We start from the raw sequence: 17,064 nt of genomic DNA, 5'->3' as shown, positions 1-17,064 counted from the left end.
CTAGATGGAGACACAGACTGCGCAGGGGGGTGTATGTAGTTTCATGTGCTACATGTATCTACCCGTCGTTTACTTCTGTTTCTTCAACTCAAACATTATACATATTATGTTAAATACAGGTGGTGTATGATATACGCAGCCATAACTCTGCTGCACTGTCTCCTGTTACAGAGAAGGAGCCGTAAACTGACAGAACAGAAAGCTGTTGTGAAGGAAGTGGGTCTCTGCGTCCCACGCAGAGGAGGGTTTTCCGGTTAAAGTTTCCTTTGTGATTCGGAAGTGGTGGTGTGATGCCAAAGCCGTTTATCCTTACAGACACAACACACAAGTGGCGACCATGAAAAGTAAGCGTATATACATAAATCCAATCGATAGCTTTACGACACAAGCTAGCGTCCCCATCAGAGAAAACCGCAACGTGACAGACAGGAACTGCGCCGAGCAGCTAGCTAGCGGTTAGACTTAATGGCTGGCAGATATAGCATGCTAACGGTAGCTAGCTAACTTGGGGAGTCTGACTGTCTGCAGTCAACAGGGATGCCGAGCAGGTCTCACATGTAGTCGTACTAGCAGTAAGTACGTTATACAGTAGTTGGCAACCTTTCGCGTTCTTTATGTCATTTCTGTGCGATTTTACGCCGTAGTTTGTCTTAATGTGCTTTTAGACTACCCAGGTTAACTCCCACCCAGACAAGCTAACAATAGCTTAGCATGTCTGTGTTTTGGACAGTGACAGCTGTAGGCAGCAGCCCCATGACATCTGTGGTGAGGCCTCCTGCAACGTGGATTCGCCTGGACCACATTATCAGTTCTCATGATTATTATTTTAAACCTGTTTTACTCCGTAGTGGCCTTAATGCTCATGCCCCGGTTACAATGAAACTGATACTGCTGCTCAGCATCATAATCCACAGAGGAATGGACCAGAATAGAGAAAAGGATTTGGCCGGGAAAGAGAGCTCCTTTATTCTCTGGTGAAGCTTTTTGTTTTGTTCCTCAACAGATCCCTTCAAAGCTCCGTCCTGCTGAAATGGGAAGACGCCCCTTCAAGATTTAGTAATACAGGTAAGCAACACGCTGAGTTCACACTCAGACAGGCCAGATGGGAACCACATCCTTTACCTTGCTGCTGAAACCGACCTGCACTGAAAAGGTGTTTATTCCTGTTATTCTAGGTAGTGCTTTCCACCTGTCTGATGGTGAAACAAAGCAGCTTTTAGGAGGTGTGTGTCTCCGCGTGCACCTTTTGTAATTGTGATACATATCTGAATGACTAGTGTGGGCACGTAGAGAGGAATGTACTCAGCACTCAGTGTCCCTTTGCAGTGCATTGCACCAGAAGCGTACACGCTGCGTGCTGGAACAGCAGTTTCTTGTGAAAGTAAGGATGAAGCAACTGATGGTTGCAGTGAGCATCAGTGGAAAGCCATTTGTTTGACATAGTTCTGTTAATTAACCACATAACACCTGATATCCAGGTCACTGTAGAGTCATGGGCCCTGTTAGGCCAGATGATTGAGGTATCACTGTACACAGCAGAGATCTAAAGCCATTCATACTTTCAGATGTCTTGTCGGTGATAGTGATGTTTGCAGTGAGGCAGTGATCATATATACGTATAAGGTATATCCGGCTGTGGATGCTAGTAATGCATTATCCAGTGTTAGTTAAGGTTTTGTCATACTGCCGCAGAGACCTCTTCATTCTTGACTGATTGCTGCTTCTTGAGTGTTGCATTTTAGCACCATTGAAATTCACTCTCATGCTACTTCCTTCCCTTTCTAAACTGGTTTCCTGGTTTGTTTGTCTCAGTCTGAGTGGAAAGGCTTGTGACTCCCTTAGCTAGACTTGTTTTAACTGTTATCGTCAATAACATGTGATTTCAGGGGTTAAAATGTATATGCAAAACTCATGCCTGTATGCTTTGTCAGCTGGGAGCAGGTGAGTTAGATTAGCAGATATGCCAGAGGATTTGCTCCTGATGCTGTTATGACGGTGCAGCGGCAAAGTCTTTGACTGGAGGATATCAGGTGGTGTAGTATGTACACAGGGTGGTGAAGACTTATGCAATTACATTTTGTTTTGAGATAACTTTTAGATTCCAAAGTAGGGTATCAAAAAAGCATAATTCTGGTATTGATAGCAAACTTAGTCTTTCTTATGTATTCTGTTTTTTAAATCCAGTAGGTATTATATTTCATTTTAACAAGCAGGAGGCTTAAAAGACTTAAATGTTTTTAAGTCAACATGGTAAAACTTGCAGACATCCTGAGGCCAGTGACATCAAATGTGCATTTAGCCTGTCATGTGGTTCATGTGCCCCTGTTCAGACATGTGTGCGCTGGCATTTGTGAGATTGAAGAGTGACATCTCAGACAACACTACCTCATTGTTTTCAGGCCCGCTGTGCGGCAATGACCGAATCCCCATCAGAACCCCACAGCTAGGAAGCACGTATTTGCAGACAGAGCAAGAGAAAGATCAACACACAACACGGCGGCAGGCCTGACTTTGTAAACAAGCAGTGGTGATGTGCTGTCCAAGCTGCTGGGCCTGTTCAGGTCAGAGGAGTGTTTCATGAAGGAAGAGAACCAGTTTCACTGAGCTTCCTCTGGTAAATCAGGAATATCTGTCCCGTGAAGGGGTGTAAACACATTCGACCTGGGTTGCAGTGGACACATATCCCTCCACACTAGCCTAATCTCAGCCAGGTTCGTGTTTAGGCGTCACTTCCCTCAGCTTAACAAGTTTGTATTACAGGTGTACCTGCCAGTCTGAAACACAATATTCCTCCCCAGCAGTCGCTCATTACTGCTGTGCTTTGAATGTTTGACACAAATTGGTGTCATTTTAATCTGACTAAAATGGAAGGAGTCTCTGTCTGTCCTTTGGTTTTATTGACAGCCATTCCACCTGATTGATGTCACTCTTGGTGGGTATATTGCTGAGAACCCAAAGAAGTACAGCATCGAGGATGAAGAGGTTCTCGTTAACCCTCGCTCTCAACAGCGCTGACATGCCTAACAAGGGGTCATCTAGTTTGAGTTTTAATGTTTTGATAGCCCTTGGCATTCAGTGTTGAGTGTGAAGGAGTTTAGTTGAGCTGAGAAACGTCGCCTTGCAGAGCCAGACCTCCTGAAGTTCAAGACGCAGCAGTTCCAGACCCACAGTTTTAGAAATATGCATGCATGACTATGTTATACCCAGAGCCACATAAGAGTGGGTTACTGTTTGTATTAACGTTGTTCTAACCCTACCCAGAGGTTAAAGATACTGTTAGCTAGCTACCCTCAATGAATAATGTCAGTCTATCTTTTGCAATGCCCTGGGAACAAGCTATCATTTGTGCTAGCATGCTAGCTTCAGCGTGAATTTTATCAATAGTAATAATGTAGCTCTAAAAATTTCATTCATTCACTTTTACGTCTTAGAGTTAGATTCCAGCAGATGCTGATAATATTAGTCTGTGATCAGATTTTTTTATTGAATATTTGTGACATTTTTAATACAGAAAAGTACAGATGTAAATAATGTCCTCCACTCAGCTGCTTGGTCCAGGGCTCTGCTGCCATGCGTGCTGGCTCACTGTCACACTGTCATGGCTGACTGGGACACTTGAACAGAGTTATCGTTAACGTTATCAGTAACACCTTTGTTTTTCCCACTCCCACAAGTCACAATGTCTTCTGAGAGAAAGGCTTCGCTATTATGTAATACTCCCTAAATTGGTTAGTCAGATGTCAGTTTGAGACATGCAGAGCCTGATCTCGTCAAGTCTCTAAATTTGAGATAGCAGCATCAGAAGACATCTGAACTAGAATTGTGATAATGAAATGTATTGAAACATGTAGGACAAGGAGAGGACTGCAGCAAACTCAGCTAACACAGGAGGTCAAGGTGTTAACAGTCTGCACACACTAGTGGTCTTTAATGTGCTGCCAGAGGTTCCCTGTTGCTTTCTTTACGGTAGCTCTTTATTGCAGTTTCCCTGCAACATTTAGTGCTGCTGTGTGGCCAAATCTCTGTCTTGAGGCTTGAGTTGGTCTGAATTGTCTGTTGGAAGCATTTTACTCAGGTTCAGGTTGTTGGACTCACTCAAGTCAAGCTTTTCACAGTCAGCCCCATTTCGATGATCAGCATTCAACTTCACCTTAACTGTCCCCATCGGTGAAATTTGCCTCGCAGCCAAACGCAACACTGAACACACACCGACGCAAACATGCTCATCTTTTATAGCTTCCTCTATGAAACGCCTCCAGCTCTCAGCCCAAGTTGTTAGATGGCCTAAATGTATGGAAATCACTCTGCGGTTGTTAAGAAGTAAAAGGCAAAAAAAAAGAGAAATCCATAAACAAAGTTTTGTCTTTGTAGAGCAGCGGCCACAGCAACAGTTGTAAAAGCTCAAACATGCAAATTCTTCCCTGATGGCCCATTTAATTCCCCAGCCTACAGCCCTGCATTCTTCCTCTTTCCCCAGTTGCTTGTGTGTGTGTGTGTGTGTGTGTGTGTGTGTGTGTGTGTGTGTGTGTGTGTGTGTGTGTGTGTGTGTGTGTGTGTGTGTGTGTGTGTGTGTGTGTGTGTGTGTGTGTGTGCGCGATGGACAGAGACATGAAGAGACGCGTTCAGTCTAGCTTTTTGACTTGTTTTAGCCTGTAAAAGTCCCCAGGCTACGTTTGTCTTTTTTTATTCCACGGCTGTCGTAAGTCCTCAGCTCTGATTGGCCAGTGCAGGCGATCTGATACTGATAAAATAGGCCCTTCATGGGAAAACACACTGTGTGTCTGAGGCAAATGGAACAAAGGAGGGGCTCGGGCTTCAGAGATGAGACCCAGGGCAAATTTTACCAAAGATTACAGCATTTTACACCGGAAAATAGTTTACATACTCCTCCACAAAATACAGCGTGTCTATGTGGTGGTGCTACACTGCTCAAGCTAGCAGTAAATGCTATTGCTTATTTTTCCTTTTCCATCTATACGCTTCACCTGAAAGACACCACACAGTGCAAATACCACTGAGTGTCTGTAAAATGTTATTGACTGTGACGCTGTGATGACCTGATGTTTGTTATTATGCATCAAAGGCAAACAGCCAACAAGCTTGTGTGATCAATAGCAAGATCAGAAGCTGCTTACCTGGCAGATGTTATAATGAAAACTCTGCATCAGCACTGAAGTTTTGAAGTCTGAAGGCCCCAAGCCTATTATATGCAGCACTGATGTTCAAAATTCGATATTTAGAGAAAACTACATCAAATCCACAGCATGCAGGGGATTTCTTGTTTACATTCTGCCTTTATTTTAGACGGAGAACCGACATGACTGATTGAACCTTTAAATGATCAATTCCAGTTTATGCTTAGTAGCTGTTGTCTGAACATCATGTGGAACCTTTTATTTACCCATTTTCAAATTTTTTTTGCTTCAGGTCTCTCCGTCACCATGGCAACGCTGCACCCACAGAAAGGGGAGGAGCCAAGTCCTGGCAGCATGGAAGTCTCCGGGACGCCAGGCTTGGCCCCGAGCCCTCAGAGCGAGGCGGTGACCAGTGAGCTTCAGGAGCTGTCGCTTCAGCCTGCGCCCGACCCGGTGCCTCTGCAGGAGAGAAAGAATGGTGAGAGCGTGTTGCATGCACGTGTTTTGCTGTCTCAGTCACTACATTTGAAGCCCTACTTTTTGGGGGGATTGGTGATCCTGGCTCCATTTCTGCAGCAGTGTAGTCCAACAAATAGTGCAAGCACACATTGCAAGTGCAATGTTAATGCTGCTTTTGAGGTATGTGTAGGAAAGTCAGGTTGTTACTGGAACTCTTGGGTAAATGTAGTGGAAACGCATCACTCTACAGACCTTCGAGGCCAACACTCTCAAATGAATATTTTGGCGGAGCACTAGTCATTCTTCACAGAGGTGGCCTATTTCCAATAGAAATTCCTCTAAGCTAAAAAAGCGTGCACGGAGAACACGTTACATAAGTTGAAACTGAGTAGAAAGTAGGGAAAAACACTTGTCTGAGTGGCAGAAGGTAAATGTCAGATTTGTCTGTACGTCTTGTTCATTTGTCAGTGCAGAGTTTATCTCGCAGCAGGTGTGTGTGAGTGCACGTGCGCGTGCGTGCGTGTCAGGAGTGAAGAAGCTGCTGCACCTAATTGGCTTGCTCCTCTGCGCCGACCTCTTGTTACAGTAGATTAGACTTTGCTGCTCATTTGCTGTGTAAGACTCTGTAGCTCTTCTTTGTGTGTGGAGTTAGCTTAGAGCCTCAAGTACTTCAGCGTGACGTGCAGCAGCTCCCATTGGTTTCAGTCATGGCGGAAAAGTTGACTTTGCTGTGTTTCTTTATCTGGTTTGTTGAGGTTCACACAGTCAAATTACAAGTGCATCAGATCTGATAAATGAAGCAATCAAAGCTTGTTTATTGGACAGGAGAGCACTTTTGGTGGTGAATTTAAATAAATCCAACTCAAGTCTTTGTAAGTTAAGCACAATAACCACTGCCTGTTATCAAGGTGTAATATGGGCTTTTGGAGCTAACCTGATTCATTTTCTGTTGATTAACTATATCAAGTAATCAACTAGTTTGACCTAAGATTAATTAGGAATTAGCAGAAATGCCAAACATTTTCTGGTCTTTTGGTCAGATACTGAATTGGGGACACTAGTCTTGGTGTCCACCTTGAAGCTATGCTGATTGTTTAGATCTTCTGTGCTGCTGGTTTAAGATGTGTGTGAAGCATCCATGTTTTACAGTTTGTAGCTTTTGTGCAGCAACATCCATATTTGAAGCATTGTAGTCACCACAAACACACTGGTTTAGCTGATATTGAGCTTGAGGTGATTGTCGTTGCACCATGTCAGTCAGTCCTCTGTCCTCCCCTATAAGAACAGTCTCTGAGTGAAGACAGCATGTTTCTCTGGACATTATTCACTGGAATCATAGATGGCAACATAATGAGAACTTCCATTTCACAAAAAATGCACTCAATACCTTTTTATTCAACTCCTTCAACATCTTCACTACATATATTATGAGTCTGGACAGACATGGATGTAAACTGCAGCATGATAGATTGGCAGAGGGATACACTCGCAAAGTGAGTTTTCCAAACACCAGCAGCTGGCTTGCAGATGCTAACATCTTTGTACTTATACTCATAAACCCATAAAACCTGTTTCGAGGTTGTTTCCTGTTGTCAGTTCCGATTACGTCATCACATCTGAAAAACCCACACTGCAGCTGGGTTGACAAAAGATCAAGACAAGCATTTTCAGTTGACTTGCAGCCATGCAGTGCCACATGACACCAAATAGCATCTTTCTCACCTAACCAGATGCTTGTGAGAAAGAAGCTTAGCAGCATATTTTTGCAGCTAAACTGCTCTAAACATGGGAACGCACCCTTAGTTTTAGGCCAAAATAGTTACACACATACACACACCTTGCGATATCAGAATAGTCAGCTGCATTGGCCATTGTTCCCAGCTGGGCGTTGGGCCCCTGGTTTTGTGGAGGCGCAGTCGGTTGACCTGCTCTTGATTTGTAAGGAGAGGAAGGTTTGGCCATTTTTGAATAGTAAATGATTTACCATCTTTAGGGAGAAAGAAAAGCAGAAGAAACCTTGTTTATCATGCATGAACAATATTTAAAGGGATGTTTACATCATTTCAGAGATGTTTAAGAGTGGTCTTGTGACAAGCTGTCACAGGACCATGTTTACCTCCCAGAACCACACAAAGACACAGACTCTCTCACAGGGCCTCAGGCCACCACTCCCAAATTTTGACAACCCCTGCTCTTATTGGCCTTTTCCTTTCGCACTTCATTCTGCTAGCCAGAAGCAGACATGTTCCTGCAGGCACTCCTTTAGCTTGTCTGACATGAAGATGCTTTCAGAGCAGGGAAGAGGGGCATTGCACATGACTGCATACATGTGTGGCCTTGAAACAGAATGGAATGCCCCCATAGTAAAGCTTATCAAAGCTTTATCTCTGGCAGCAGGTTATGCAATGTGTTTATTGCACAAGGTTCCTTCCTCAGTCATGGACAAGTGCTGGGAGATTCATTGTTTAAACACATGTGTGTGTATACAGAGAGGTGACATGTTTTTCAGGATTTGGATCAGAGACAGATGTGTGTGTGTGTGTGTGTGTGTGTGTGTGTGTGTGTGTGTGTGTGTGTGTGTGTGTGTGTGTGTGTGTGTGTGTGTGTGTGTGTGTGTGTGTGTGTGTGTGTGTGTGTGTGTGTGTGTGTGTGTGTGTGTGAGTGAGAGAGACAGAGAGAGAGAGAGAGTCAGTTTTGATTCAAGACAAAAAGGCTGACACAACAGAGAACGGTCTTCAAAGCAATTGACATTTCCTGTCTTTCCAGTCACAAACTTGCCGCAGAATTACTCCACCGCACACAAAAGCAGCCGTGCTGAGATGGTGTGACTGAGATCATTCAAAACTTTGAGGTGGAGGAGCTAGTTTGAGAGTGGAAGTGTGGGCTGCAACAGCAGCAGCAGCAGCCACAGAAGAGGGAGGAAGGAGAAGAAGAGAGGAGGGGGAGGTCATGTCTGAAATGGCAGTATTGCATAACTTCTCAGAGAGGGAACAGAAGGAAAGCGAGGGAACATGGAAAGCAAGAAAGGAGGGGGTGTGTTACTCGTACTTGAGGAGGTGAGGCTTGGCACTGGCTTGTTTTTCTTTTTCAGTTTTTTTTATTTCCAAACTGGTTGAGAGAGGGCAGAGGAGCCACCAAAAGTTTGCATTTTTCAACAAGTACATGGGAGTGAAGCGGAGGTGTAACAACGGGGAGACTGGAACCTTTGGGTGGACCTTGTTGCTATCCAAGGAGCAATAAGGGACAGACACACACAGACCTACACACGCCCTTTCTGTCGGGGCGTGCGCTCACTTGCAGACTGACAGTCAGGAGAAAGGGAATGTGAGGTGCGCTTCTACCTGTGGAATACCAGCTGCCGGTGAGAGGAAAACCTGTTTAATGTGGCTTTCTCTCTTGCTGGAACTTCTTGTCAGCCTTGTACCGGTGTTGTTTGTTTTTTTTCTCCACACGCTGTTCTTTATTCTTTTGTCGGGAGTATGATTCGCTAATCTTGCCGGGAGGGTGAAGCTTCCCTTCAGCATGGTGCAGAGGGATATGACTATCCCGTCAGGTAAAGTCCATTTGAGTATGTTCTTCTGCTTTCATGTCTTTGAATGATTGATGGCTATGATTGGAAGTTACCTGCATAGAAAAGTAAGCTTTTCTGACCACGGGTGTGCTGTCAGCTGTTGCATGTATTAGTCCTGCAGATGTTGGGCATACTGATGCTATAGTCTCAAGTGTTGATGTGCTTGTTTGTATGAGATGAGAATGGCTGCTGTGCATTGACTTACATACCATTACACAAACCTGGTAACAGTAAGGATTGGAATCAGAAAATCTATCACAGTTCTAACTACAAACTTCCAGACTTTACCAAATCGGTTAATGACCATACAGTATCTAGTTTGAAATGTGAGTGTTTTACCTCGGGGGGGGGGGGGGGGGGATCCAGAACAAAGGGGACCAGGCGGGGCAGTGAGGCCAGGTTTGCAGGGTCTCTGTGCCTTTCACTCATTGCAGCTCCCTGAGGATTGACTCCAGGCAAGGGGTCGGGATCCAGTCAGGGCTGGAGAGGTGGAGGTTAGCTGAGGGCGGAGGAACCAAGAACACAGCCCGGGCTCACTGATGGAGACTGGCGGGGAAAGTAGGTTAGAGGCGTCACAGACTGTGCTCCAGATTTAAGTGGAAATGACCCAATCATTTCACTCAGAGCACAGAACCCACAACACTGCTGTAAAGGAGACCCATCATTACCCCAGCTTTGCTTTTCTACTCGAACCAGACAACACCGACATACTGCTGCCCCACTCTGTTTTAGATAGTGTGCTGGTGTTCTGCAAGCAAAACAGGCATGACACTGGGTTCAGAGCACTGAGAAGCACCGTGATATGTCAGCCTTGTGCAAGCAATAGCGGGGCTGTACGTTAGTTCAAAAATACCTCCAGTGTAAATTCTTTCAAGTTCTCAGATGTTAGCCCTTTATTCCCTAACGTTACATCTTGCACTTACACTTGAAATTGGCAAGATTTACGCTGTAAGTTGGGAACCGTATTCCAAGTTTTAACCAAACGCTAACGAGCCAAACAAACTAGTAAAAGCCACTGTGTAGGGTTATCGAAATGTTAACATTAAAGCATTTACAACAATCCCACCTTGAACAGGCTGCATCAGAGGGGGTACAGATTGTTGCACATCGTAACATGGACAACGGCTGCTACTGCGGAGACTAGAAAGTGGATTTTACATGAGGAATGCGATGAGCCGGTGTCTCTTGTGTACCAGCACTGTCCTCAGGAAGCCAGAACACTGATTTGTAATCATGCGCGCTGTGTCTTGACAGTCTGCAGGTTTTTTTTTTTGCTCCAGCCAAACACCACGGCAGATGATTTCACAGATTCTTGCACCTACAACCAGAGCGGGGGACATATCAAACTGAAAACCTGCATACTGTTATGATGCAGAGACACAGGCAAGTTAAAATCAGCTGGTCCATGCTATGAATATCAAACCCTGGCTGGACTGCTGGGATTTTTATTGACTGGCTTGATTCTTGTCACAGTGGGTAAAATATCTTGACTCTTTAAAGGAATGATTGGTCTTTGGACAAGATAGCAGTTAGCAACTACAACTAGGTTGCCACCGGGAGGATCAACGAAATTGGATAAAGATGAGGTCCCTCTTCGTCCACACCCTTGCATGACAACAATAGACGGGCCGTAGCTTATGCTGCTATGTTTTATCATAATGCTGGGCTCTGGTTGACAGGTGCTAGAAATGATCAGTTTGCCATCTGATATTAAAAATGCTAACGCAGTCTGGACCCACACAGACAGACGCTATGCTGGAGGGCAGCATTTAAGATACGATAGCAAGATATGTAGCCTGGCTGAGGCTAGCTTAGCCCAGCAGTGATTCATGGAGGCTGACGGTACTGTTATGTAACAGATTGGGAGGCAGCCAGCAGCAGAGGCCCCACAGCACTCTGTCAGGCTGAGAGTAGGAGGGGAGAGGAGAGGGAAGAGAAAGATAGAGAGACTGATGGATGGCAAGAAAGAGGAGGAATGAGCGTGGAGAGAAGAAGTTAAGACTTTAAAATGAGAATAGAGAGGACTGAAGGATTGAAAAATAAGACCATAAAAAAGTTCTATAGAAGTGGACATGGGGAAAGGGGGAAGGGGGGGTTATGTTTCAGTCTAATCCAGACACACAGCTGCAGCAAACACAGTCCAGCTGTGTGTCTCCTCCCCTCTGTGCCAGTGACTCTGTCATGGCATTAGATAATCTCCATATTCCCAAGACGATCAAAAACGTAAAAGACGTCCAATCAGAGAGAAGAAATCAAATCCAGGTGATGAAACGAAAAAAAAATGACATTTGAGCCACAAAAAATGTAAACAACAGAAGACCGAGTGCTGTAGTTTTTGGTGAATGTAAACAGCTTTCAGTCTGATAAACATGCAGGCAGAAACATATTTATGCAGCTGAGGCAAGTTTTGCGAGAGATCTAAATCTTGAATATGTCAAGCGCACACCACACATACACACTCTCTCACACACACACACACACACACACACACACACACACACACACACACACACACACACACACACACACACACACACACACACACTCTCTCTCTCTCTCTCTCTCTCTCTCTCTCACACACCCACACCCACAGACTATGCATGACTCACCAGTACACGCACACACACACTTCACAACTCATGGCACTGTCAGGACCTGGACATGCACTTACAGGCTTTGGTAGCCTTCCATTTTCACAGTGTGTCCTGACTGCATGGTATTTCAACAAGCTCTGACACACTCACATCTCTGATTTGTGATGCAGAAAATTCCTGTTAGATAATGAGAAGTGAGAGAGCCTCGCTCGGATCTGTAGCCTAAAGCTAAAGAAAAGCACATTATCAGCTTCATAGGTCTGCTCGTAGCAACAGGAACACGGTGCCTGCACACCCACAGGTACAAGCCCACTCATGCAGCTCAGTGATCTTTAAAGACACACACCCACAAGCACTCACATCTTATAACATGCCCTCCTGCAGGGCATGCAAGCTCGCATACAGTCGAGCTTGGGGCTGTAGTCTGCAGTCTTAAAACATGCAGCGTGGAGCAGTGCGACACATGTTTCCCCATGCTTGCATTCACAGATATCATACTACATCTATTTAAAGGTCTGTAAACACCTGAATACTCATTTTATAAATGCGCCTACTCAGTTGTGGTGCAGTGCGCAGTCACATGTGCACATTAATAATCAGTGTTGGGGGTAGAAGAGCTGAAAATCCATGCAGCATCCTGTGCAGACGACACGCTACGATTGAAATGTGTGTAGTCTTAATTAGATGAATGTTTTTCACAGCAGCAGCCTTGCATTGTGCGGCAGCGCAGGCTGTAGTGCTGCAGCTTGTCTGTGAAGAGACTTGTGGAAAAAAAGCACTGGAGCAAGTTCTTTTCATTTTAATTCTAGCCTTTTAATAAAAGGTGATTTTGTAGCTCAGATACTCTGCTTTTAAAGCCAACTCAACCCACCATTATTCTCCACAAACCCTCTACTTTCAGAATACGCAGGTGATCGTTTCAGAGGTGCACACAGGCAGTTAAAAGTTCCTGCTGTTACAGGTACGAGCCCGACGCTGCGAGAACCTGCACACAAAGAAAGAATCACACAAAGAAGACACGTATCCTCTGGTTGATTTGGTTTGTGCTTTGTCTCCAACTCGACTTGTGCTGCTGTTTCTGAATAATGGAACAGCCATTAGCCTGTGACTCACCTGCTAACACCGAGTGTGTCGCACTTAGCGTGTGCTGATGAATGTAGCAGAGGTCACTGTGAGCTGACGGGACTCTTGTTCTGTCGTTAGAGTGACTCAGCCGCTAAGCCACGAGCAGACAAAAATTCACTGTTGATTGGTAACTTTTGGGCCATATGGGAAACATATTTAAGGATTCATGATTTGATGTGGTCAGTAAAACCAAATAGCTCAATTTGATGTCCAACTCAGTGTGAGACCCGAGCCACCTTTCTCACACGCAAAGCTCTTGTAGAAGCAGTTTCACTCTCGTAGTCAGAGAACATGGCCACCACTGCGTGCCCGCTGTCACCCCAGACTAAAGAGCACAGCTGTTTGTGCTCGGATTGAAATGCTCATGGTCATTAGGGAGTCGTCATAGTCACTTGATACCTCTTCATTCTCATGTTCTCATGCACTCTCCAAACTGTTGTCGTGCCTTTTGTTTTTAGCCTCAGTGATGTGGTCGCTCTCTGAAAACAAGCCAGCTTTCAATTTTTGCGTCTTTAATGCGGTGAGGACGCTCTGTCAGTGAGATAGGACAGGTTATCAGTCAGATGCATCAGAAATTGAAAGAGCACAACAAACCATATCTGCAAACACCACACAAGTCTTTTTGGAAACAGAGATAAGGGACTGTTTTCTGCATGAAGTGAAAAGTGAAAATAGAAATCAGTGTCCCCATTAAAGCTTGGTGTCTAATAAGAACCCTGTCATGTTGGCCGCTCAAGCAAATTAACAGCCAGGCTTTTATTGGATGTTATATACAGTAACAGAAAGAGCAGAGGAGGGCCAGGCAGGAAGAAGATGCCTATAAAACTCCCAAGAGCAACCTGAAGGAAAACACTGGCAAGGACACACACACAGTATCAGAGAGCCGTTCTCATATGCAGGCCAATAAACCCTCTCTGACCCACACTCAAAATACACATGCTCTCCCCCTCCCTTCAAGTTTATAGCTGTTGCCTTGATTTCTCTTTCCTCTCCTAATTGGCCTCGACCACCTTTCTTTGCAGCCTGGCCCGTCCAGGAGTCTGTTGTTGTTGTTGTAGGCCTGAAATGGAAACCGCTCGTAAAGGAGGAAAGAAAGCGGCGTTCGCTCTGTAAGTGGGGCAGGAGGTTAGGGGGTTCGTTACAATAAAAATGAATTTCAGATGTTCGAGTTATGTAACAGTCTGTTACAACGCCGTCATCACTGGACAGGGAACACCCCTCTCCGCCTCTGGTACTGGTGTTTTTCCCTCTCTCTCTCTCTCTGCCTCTTTTGCTCTCTGAAAATCTAATTTTGCTGAGCACACCCTCACCCCCCCCCACCATCCCTCCCTTAGTCCTTCCTGGTTTACAGTGAAGGTTCGTGTTACCAGATGCTAACAGCTGCCAGCTGGCCTATGGTTCTATTTTTCCTTCAACACTGGCACTCTTATAGATGCCTCTCTCTCCTTCAGCTGCACAATTAGACCATAGTTGGGCTACTTTTTATTGACAAGATGTGAGACATTTGATGTGTGCCGCTCCAGACTGGTCAATGGCTACTCAACAAAGAACCTTTGACCGTGTACAGAGCACTCTTTGCTCCGTATCTTTGTTCTTTACCCACAACAGACTTCACCAGTGTTCATGTGGCTTTCGTTTTCTGATAGTGTGCAGTCTCTGGGAGTTCAAATGTGCTCAAGGCTCAGTTAGTATTGCTTGTTTTTTTGTCTGCTTGGTCAAACACTTCACTCACGTTAGGTGATACATAAAATGAGGGATATATTCACACCCAAAGACACAACAGTTTGGACAAACATTAGTACATCATGGCTGCATATTTGTAACAACAGACCTATGAGTGTTCTAACATGAGTAGAGATGTTTTAAAGAAAACTATGCTCTATTGATTTAATTTCACACTTTATTAATCTGGGGAAATTCAATTTGTGCACTCTGTTGATAGTGTTTTAATTACACACACCCTTTGTCATTGTATAATTTACCCATGACGCATTTTTCCTGCAGTTCTTTCTGGAAATTATTGCAGTGGTTAATGAATCTGTGCACTGCAAGGCAGAGCAGTGTGTTTGAAGCAGCTAGATGTGGTGTTAGGCTGTTCTTTGTTAACTCTGACAGCTGAAAAGAGAATAAAATGTGACTCCACTGAGAATGCAGTTCAAGTACAGCATTAGGTCAGCTGGGGATCATGCATCAGATATCCCAGAAGGACTTGGACAGTTGCTTCATCTACAAACACATGTAGAGTTGGCTTACAAAGCTTCTGGTGGTGAGTTTACCTCTTCCAGTACAAACACAGGGTGAGTACAGTACATTGAGTGATTAAGCGCAGGCTTTTCTAATAGCACCGTTTACATTCGGGTGTTGTGCCAGATTCCACATGCTTTCCGTATTACATGGCTGCCATGCAGTGAGCGCCTTGGTTCAGGTGTCATTGACTAAATTCTGCAGTTCAGAAATGTCGGTGGATCAAAACTAAGAAATCCTGGGTGTGATGTCAGTGTTGAGTCTCAGCCAAATGCAAACAGTGCTGGTAAATTCCACAGCATAGAGGCTGGGGGGAACCAGGAAGTAAAGGAAAAAAAACACCTTCTGCTGGAATGTTAATGGTCGGTCTGACCTGTGGTAGACCAGCACATGGGCTGCTTTGCTTCTTGGCACATTGGGTTTTGTTTGGTTCATCTGTTTGGTGCGGTCTTTATCCAACTGTCTTGTTGGTGAATTTGATGTTGACTTAGAAGGTCATGAGTTCAAAACCCAGGACATCCTGGGAAAATACAAGTGAGAAATATTGCTCGGTATATTACCAATATGTTTCTGTACAGATGATAAAACAATTCATTTTGTGACACCTTAGTTTGGTGAAAATAAACATTTTAACCCCTTTCACTGAGCACAGTATGCCAAACTGCTGCATGCATTAGTGTGAAATGGAGAATGTTGCCTAAATAAAATATAGCCTGAATTTTTGTCATTGAGATAAGATTCCAACCAAGCATTCAATGCCGACTTTTGATGCTTGGCACTCTTTGATTACATGCTACTGACACATTTTGGTCAGTACTGAGTGACCTGTCTCTTAAAGCTCATGTGGAAGTACACAAAGGAGAAGCAAATAATCGTCTATCTTTGCTCACTATTTAGACCTTTGTTATATATAGACCACTGGCGTGTTGTGAGAGAGGTGCTGGTCTCCCGATGTACGTATTCATTGACTCTGCCAGAGTTATAGATGTGTGTCCAGGATGCGTGAGTGGTTAATGTTGTTTTGGCAAGCAATCAAAGTAGCTGCTGCCTGCCGAGCATATTAACTCAGATAAGGTTTTGACCATTAGACACAAACTAATTGTCCAGTAAAATAATAAAAGACATAAATTGCTACCGTGCCACCGTCATTCTACTGCAGATCTGCAGAAACAATAAGTAAAGAAAACAAATGGATTGAGATCTTAAGGTGTGAGGGCAGTAAGTCAACAGGAGTCCAGCATGGATTTAGGTGTTGTTGTGTTCCAGTGCCTAATAGTTTCATTTCTTAGTTTTCCTCACAGGCTCCTCATATGTGGTTCACCTGAGTCAGGCTTGCCTCGTCTTGTTTGTAAGCAATGACTGGGGGGAGGTTTGCGGAAACTACTAATTGTTGTGGGAAGGTTAATGGAATGTGGAAGGATAATTGTTTTGGGCAGGTCATGTCTGAAGGACATTCGCTCTGTGCCAAGAGGGTCATGATGTTCTCCTATCAGGGTAAAAAAAATACAAATATTTGGGCTTTAGTCACTTTATATCCTCAACTTCAGCCAATTTTGAAGATTTGAAATGCATTTTGGAGGTCATGCTGTACCTCTGCACCTTTTGTACTTGTGTTTGTCTGATGTTTGGGATGCTTCAGCAAGTGGTGGACGGAAAGTGATAACGTACCGCCCTGCATAACTTTTAGAAGAAAACGTGTTTTTGCGGTTTATGTCGCCTGGTGGTCCAGGTTATGATGACTGACTGGAAGCAGTGGGGGAGTTTTACATTCATTTACACATCCACAGGAAGTCTCAGAGGTTTGGCACGACCTTCACACAGTACTTGCATCATGTGTGTTTGCACAAAAAGCAGTGTTTTCTTTTTGTTTAACTCACAGAAATGTTTTTCAGTGACAAATAAAGAAAGACCCAGACTAGGATGTCCAAGGCCAAAT

The 17,064-nt window shown here is 44.4% G+C and overlaps 1 protein-coding gene across 6 annotated transcripts in view; it reads left to right on the top strand.

The window, feature by feature from the left end:
- The first annotated feature begins 235 nt into the window (after positions 1–235).
- Positions 236–17,064, top strand: part of mrtfab (myocardin related transcription factor Ab) — a 39,998-nt gene continuing 23,169 nt past the window's right edge. For 3 of the 6 annotated variants that reach the window (XM_070990101.1, XM_070990105.1, XM_070990102.1), the window contains exons 1-3: positions 236–344; positions 1,004–1,065; positions 5,428–5,613. In XM_070990101.1, the coding sequence (XP_070846202.1) occupies positions 5,442–5,613 (172 nt within the window). In that variant the 5' untranslated portion in view covers positions 236–344; positions 1,004–1,065; positions 5,428–5,441. Of the gene's footprint in view, positions 345–1,003; positions 1,066–5,427; positions 5,614–8,308; positions 9,148–17,064 lie in introns of those variants that run through there. The other 3 variants (XM_070990109.1, XM_070990110.1, XM_070990106.1) reach the window with 3 other exon arrangements.

The sequence above is a fragment of the Chaetodon trifascialis genome, chromosome 21 (genome assembly GCF_039877785.1).
Source record: "Chaetodon trifascialis isolate fChaTrf1 chromosome 21, fChaTrf1.hap1, whole genome shotgun sequence".
NCBI classification, from domain to species: Eukaryota; Metazoa; Chordata; class Actinopteri; order Chaetodontiformes; family Chaetodontidae; genus Chaetodon; species Chaetodon trifascialis.
This window is presented reverse-complemented; position numbering and strand designations above follow the sequence as displayed.